At 38.7% G+C, this 6,456-nt stretch overlaps 1 protein-coding gene across 10 annotated transcripts in view; it reads left to right on the forward strand.

Annotated features, from left to right (window-relative positions):
- LOC146480930 (uncharacterized) overlaps positions 1 to 4,261 on the forward strand; it is a 122,791-nt gene extending 118,530 nt beyond the window's left edge. For 5 of the 10 annotated variants that reach the window (XR_014864500.1, XR_014864499.1, XM_085108614.1 and 2 more), the window contains 3 exons: positions 1,843 to 2,107; positions 2,924 to 3,022; positions 3,533 to 4,261. Coding sequence is in view for 6 of the 10 variants with exons in the window: in XM_085108611.1 (XP_084964737.1) it covers positions 1,843 to 2,107; positions 2,924 to 3,009 (351 nt within the window). In the remaining 4 variants the exon portion in view is untranslated. Of the gene's footprint in view, positions 1 to 1,019; positions 1,171 to 1,842; positions 2,108 to 2,923; positions 3,023 to 3,532 lie in introns of all 10 variants that reach the window. The other 5 variants (XR_014864501.1, XM_085108615.1, XM_085108616.1 and 2 more) reach the window with 2 other exon arrangements.
- The last annotated feature ends 2,195 nt before the right edge of the window (positions 4,262 to 6,456 follow it).

The following is a 6,456-nucleotide window of genomic DNA, read 5'->3' on the forward strand; positions in this document are numbered from 1 at the left end:
TAATTTGCATGAAAACAGCCACCTTATTAAGCGAAATTGAAATTCACCAACGCGTTTGTTCACCAAAATTAAACACCCTAAAAGCTTAAAGGAAAACAGGTCAGCTCGCTAGACAATGCGATCAAACACCCCTTTAATTTTCAGTGTGGTATAAAAATTTGAATAAATTCATGGTCCTCAATATAATCGTGACTATGTTAGGCGATCCTAATAAAATGTTCCATTTCCCATCACTTGAGCGATCCAACGTTTTTTGACAAATGAAAAAAAAAGTTTCGCATTTCATTGCGTGCCTACTCAAGTAGTTTAAACAGGAGGGAGGGGGCGTCTACAACGCAAATAAGACGAAATTAAAATTTCACACATAGACAGGTCTCATCGTCCTTAAAATTTTAAGCACAATAAGCAGCCCAAAAGAACACGAGACACGTCAAGTGATTATGTTTCTCAAACTGCCGGCGATTCAGTTTCAGAGAAAACGTCAAATAAAAACACTTTTCTGATGCACACTGGATAACCTCAGCTGTTCACGTTTGAAATAACCGTCCATTGGTCTCTAAAAATTAAATTGCGAGGACAAAGACAATTTTTCACTCCGAAATTCAATATTTGAATGTTTATGACTCCAATTTAAAAACTTGTTAGACACAATTCCAAACAACCAGAGTTTAATGAGTTCATTTTACTCAATAAGCCATTTCCGAGTTGCTGTAAACCTCATTATGAAAGCGAGGCTAAGTGCCAAAGCTTTTTATATGAAATTAGTTTTTTTTGCATATGAATGAAAACTAACTATAACTAATTTTCATAACAATAACTTAGCCTCGCGTTCATAATGAGGTTCACCGCGATTCGGAAATAGCTTATTTTCAAGTCATGAACCTTAAACTGTTAATATCAAAAAACAAATTCTCATATCTTGTCCCCATGCTTTTCTTATAAAAGTACTGGAGAGAGGTTATTAAAATATCAAGAAAATTCACCTTGGATGATCATATCCTTAATTCTCATGACCTCAGGGGTTGCAAGAAGAAATTTGATGCTGATCACTGTTAGAGCTTAAAGGGTTAAAGTGAGCGAAGAAGCAAAGCTTAATTAACCGCACTCACATTCAACTAAAAGTTACCCTGCAGTGGTAAGAACCGAGAATACCGGCGACAGTGACAAAACGTAAGTGGCGGTCTTCCTTCAGTGTAGTAACAGTGCCCCTTAGGGTGTGGCATAGGGGGGGGGGGGGGCAGAAGAGGGGTGCTATTAGAGGGAGGATACTAGGTCAGACGTTACGATGGAAAGTAATGTATGATGGAACCATTTTGTAGAGATCCAGTCCGATTTCCAAGGTTGGCCATAGGACTTACAGTGGTGCCAAGTGCATTTTGGAGAACATCCTAGCTTGAAGTCGATCGAAACTAATCGGGACAGGGTCAAAATACATGGATTTAAGGAAGACTGGCACAAAGCAGGGGAGGGATAAGGCATGCTGGAATCACGTTAAAGCAGGAATGAAAAATAATTGGGAGCTTTCTCATGCAAGTTCAATCTCCTGCCTAGAGTCCTTAGGGTCTTTGGCCAGCGGTTGGTCGCCAGGAGAGGCTCCGGACGGTAAAACAATGTTAGACGTTACGGGGCAGCCAATCAAAAAGATTTAAGTATTTTCTAACTCTCTAGCGTCTCTCCAGCGAGCAACCGCTGGCCAATGAGCCTGAGGACACGGTGACAGGCACACAGTAATTACAAGGCTCATTTAACCCAAGATGGACAATTAGATAGCGATCAAGGTACTAGATAGGTTATACTCGATTATCAGCTAAAGTAACATTTCATTCGTTTTTTTCCTCATAGACCGTTTTCTCCGAGCTTCCTGACGCCATGTCTGAATCAAACTTGTTAACGCCGTCCCATGAGAACTCGCGTAACTTTCGTTCCCATTCCCTCAAGAACCAGAGTCAGCCTTTTCTTTTGCCGCCGCGCCCAAAGCGACGCACGTTGAGTCTACCTTGCAAACCAGTTATTCCGCCCTTCATTATCGTACAAGGTTGCCGTGACAACCAGGAGACTGAAAGCGAGGAAGAAGAACTGGACTGTGATCCTAATAAGGAAAGTATGGGTGAGACTGCTGAAAAATTTTACTTTGTTTGTTTGTTTGTTTTTTTTTTTATTTGGTATACTTGGTACGTAGCTTAAAACCAAGTTTCAACAAAACTAGGAGCCCAAAATATGGACTGAGGGCGTCTGCCAGTGGCTCCTTTAAATGCTGACGTCCGATCTTACCCCACAGAAAGATTGTAAACCGCCATGAGGCTATTGTTTAAAACTGAAAAAAAGTTGAAATGACCACCAGACATGGACTTCAGTTGTTTTTGTTTGTTTGTTTAAGGTTTTACAACAGTGCATGCGGCACGCCAATAGACCATGTTCGTAGACTAGATATTGAACTGGATGTAGGTTGAAATGGAGGCTCTGGTAGGGGGTGGGGGTGGAAGGGATGTGGCATGGTAAAGCTAAACAACAAAACATAATAAGATGTTTGCATGTACAAAATATTCCCCGGTTAAGCCTTGTGTACAAGCTAGTTCCAGTTAATTACCTAGAATACGTTATTGGGTAAGGATGTTCAACGTACGACCCGAGGGTTTCCTGAAGGTCGCTATATTATGTTTTTCCTTCCTCTTGTCTTTAATAAATGCTAAGCAGCGCTAATCTGACAATCAACTGACCTGGGGTGGCGTTAAGTAGTCAATATACAGTTAAATAAATAAATTTAACACAAATTAGTGAGTGCACAAAGCTAAAAGGAAGCTTACGACACATGGCCGCTACAAAAGAATTTACCCTAAACCTCGAATTGTCATTTGTTGAATCCCACTAGTAAGTTTCTAAAGTCATTTTAAATCCGTTACTTTTAGTCATGTCTGTTTTTCAGCCTGGTACACACCAGTTGTGGGATTATCCTGTAGTCTTCTGATGTATATTTGGTCATGCGCACTAGCCTACTATTCAGGAAGATGATCAACTGACACGTGTACGTAAACCTTAAGGGACGGTTATTAAAACACAGTGTAGACGTTGTTTAACAAAACCACGTTCTAAGCCATTTTCAAATTTGCCAACAGTCACATCTAAACATTATCTACTGCCGACGGTAGCAAGAAGGCTTGCAACGCAGACTAGAAAAACTATTTATCTACTGCATGAACTGATAAACCACTTAATTATAAACAGATTTGGAGTCCCACTGACGTCTTAAGCCGCGAGTAAGTCTGTTTGAATAAGTGGCCCCAAATTGTTTCCTTCTTAGGTCTCAATAAGCGTTTAAAAAGGCCCAACAAGCAGATTTTGATGAACCTAGTTCAATGGCCTTAGCTCCCAAAGTCTTTTGTAGCTCAGTGGTAAGGCATCCGAACTGGTAATCTTAGGAAGGTCTTAGGTTCGACTCCTGCTAGGAACACTCAGATTTCATTTTTTTTCGAGCATGCCTGTGTCATTGACTGAATTATACATCATTCGCAGATCTTTTATTTTTTATCCGCAGGGACATCAAATAAGAAAAAAAAAGGAGAGAGAGAAAAACTACTTGATATGAATGTTTTATAAAAAAAGAACTGAGAATTTCATGCAAGCAAGATATGCGTGTGTCGCTATTGTCAGCTATTTGTGTGGCAAAGACATAAAACAAAGGTACACTTAACAATTCTACAAGAATAAGGAGCAGTCAAGAATGAAACATGCATATACATGCAGGAAGTAAATTATCTCAAACAAGAACACGACATAAACGTATTATTATCTCAGTCAGAGTTGCCAGAAGTCGGCACCGGCTTACGGTGCGAAATATCAGCCACATGCGACGAAGCCGCGGGACATGACGCCTAAGAGGACTTTACGGAAACGCGCTTAAGAAGGTCTATATTATTGATTAACTGTGTTTGCAAGGACCACTGCGACAAAATAAAAGTACCGGATCCTGTAGTAAAGGATCTAATCAGCAAAAAAATTTTGGAACAAATAATCTAAAAAGAGCAAGGCTGATTTCACGATACTGGACCGGGAAGTATATTTCTCCAACATTTCGAACGGCCTTTCTTCTTCATGGTTAAAAGAAAGGCCGTACCGTTTCGAAATATTGGAAAAATACACTTCCCTGACCGTGGAATCAGCCCCTTGGGTTTTTTTGTTTTTTATAATTTTTTTTTTTTTTAGATTATTTGTATTAGAGATTCCCGGTGTGTCAAAACCAAATTACATCTTCATTTTAGGAGTGTCCATGTGTAGTCATTTTTAAAAAGGTTTTCTTATTTTAGGACTGAGGCTAACGCTCTTCTTCTTCTATTTCTTCTTCTTCTTCTTCTTCTTCTTCTTCTTCTTCTTCTTCTTCTTCTTCTTCTTCTATTCATTTTATTTTTGGCAATTTGAGCCTGAAAACGTTCTTACCTGTTAGAGTATTTCCATCAATACGCGCGTGAGACCAGCTAAAGGAACTAATAATGGGCATTATTGAAAACTGGATTACTGTAAAATGCAATTTTAGGGATTTGATTGGCTTGGCAGCCATGAAAATTATACCATGCTCGAAAAATACCAAGAAATAGCGGTTATTGAACTGAGTAAAGTGCGATTTGGTCTGAAATCGTGTGTGAATTCAAAATTGAACGAGCGCGCAGCGCGAGTTCGATTTGAAATCACAAGACAGTATGATTTCAGACAAAAATTGCACGACACGAAGTTCAATTAACACTTTATTACATTCATTCGAAATCACACAGTTTTTTTTTTTGTCAATACTAAAATTTATTATCCTCCTATCACTAAGTGCTCTCACAGCAAAACACGCAAAAAAAACAAAAACAAAACAAACAAAAAAAGAGTAGAAAATAGAAATGTCACTGTCAGAAATTGCAATTCCCCACTCCCGCCTCTCCCGAAAAAATGACATTTTCCCTTATATTTTTCTGCTACATGATCGGCTAGTGTAGGTAAACCATGAAATTCGATTGATTTTGTTGGGCTAAAAAAAGGATGTGATTTAGAACAAAAAGTAGTGCGATTCGTGAATAAATCGCACTTTTTAGAGCCAATCAGATTGCAAGGATCACCAGTAATTTCAATATGGGTGTAATAAAAACAATTATTCCACTCTCGCTTGTTGAAATATATGAGCTGATTATAACCAACTCGGCGCTTAACGCGCCTCGTTGGCTATCTATCATCTCATATCCAACGCGCGCTAGTGGAATAAATGTTAATTGTTTGCTGTAATGTATAGCTGTATCAGGTTAACTGTGATATGTTTCCGCGGCCTACGTGCTGCGCACAAGGTATCGTGAGATAATTGGACTGTATAGACTAAACTTTAACATTTTATTTTTACCCGTATTTATACTGCTCATTTTAAACAACGAATAATCAATTGAGGGGGGGGGGGGGGGTGTTCTTAGTACGTTCTTTCGATTTATCTCAGCCCCAACGTCCTTATAAAACGGTTATTATAAATAAATAAAAACAGTATGTTGGAACTAGCTTCTGTATGTTTGGCTGATGTTTGACCCTCGGACATCACAGTAGTTTATGACTAAGCAGGAAAAGCAGATCTTAGCAAGGGCCAGTGGAATCCAAAACGAAAATTTGGGGCAACCACGCACTGTTAGAGATAATTTTAAAAGCAACAATAATTCTAACGGAATCTTTGATGGTTGGATGGTTGCATCTCTGATATGTCTTAAGGTGACTTAGCGATACAGTTATGAGTCATATGTGCCTATATTGATTTGACTATGTGACTGCTGGGTGATGCGGTTCTAGTCAAAGACCCACATTTCATCCTTGCTGAACATGACAGTTAGATCATGCGACTAGATCACGGAGGGTCGTGGGTTCAAATCCCATCTGGTGCTCGGATTTTTCCCGAGTTTCCTATTGTTGCATAAGCCTATCATTTTGTTATTTCTGATAATTCTATGTATGGAATTTTTCCCCAAATTGAAATAAAGTTGTCTCAAATGAGTACTTTTTTCTCACATCTGCATCGGTGTGTAAACATTGGGTAAATGCGGTTTTTTACTGTCTTTGCCTTTCACGCAAATCTAGTTCAAACAAAGTTTAGTTTTGAGCAAACATGACAAAATTTCATCAACATTGTATTTTCTCATTTGCTGCAGTTTTGCTACTGTTGTAAATCCGTCTTCTCGTGCTTTGTCAAAACCCGATTAAGCTGATCCTGGATTTACGTGAACTTTAATTCGAGTTCAGTTATAAATTAATAGAAATTTTTCCAAGAGATTTTTGTCCCTCAGTTTTGATATAGGCTGTTCTTTACCATTAGCTTGAAAAAAGAGAGGATACTTTAAAAACATTTTTAGCGAGCGAGCTGAAAATCTCGATAAACTGTTTAAAAAACAACTTAACTGGGAAAAACTTGAGGATAGAAGGCAGAAGATTGAAATACTACAAAGATGTGCA

The sequence above is a fragment of the Pavona decussata genome, unplaced genomic scaffold (assembly GCF_977016875.1).
Source record: "Pavona decussata unplaced genomic scaffold, jaPavDecu1.1 SCAFFOLD_51, whole genome shotgun sequence".
Classification (NCBI taxonomy): domain Eukaryota; kingdom Metazoa; phylum Cnidaria; class Anthozoa; order Scleractinia; family Agariciidae; genus Pavona; species Pavona decussata.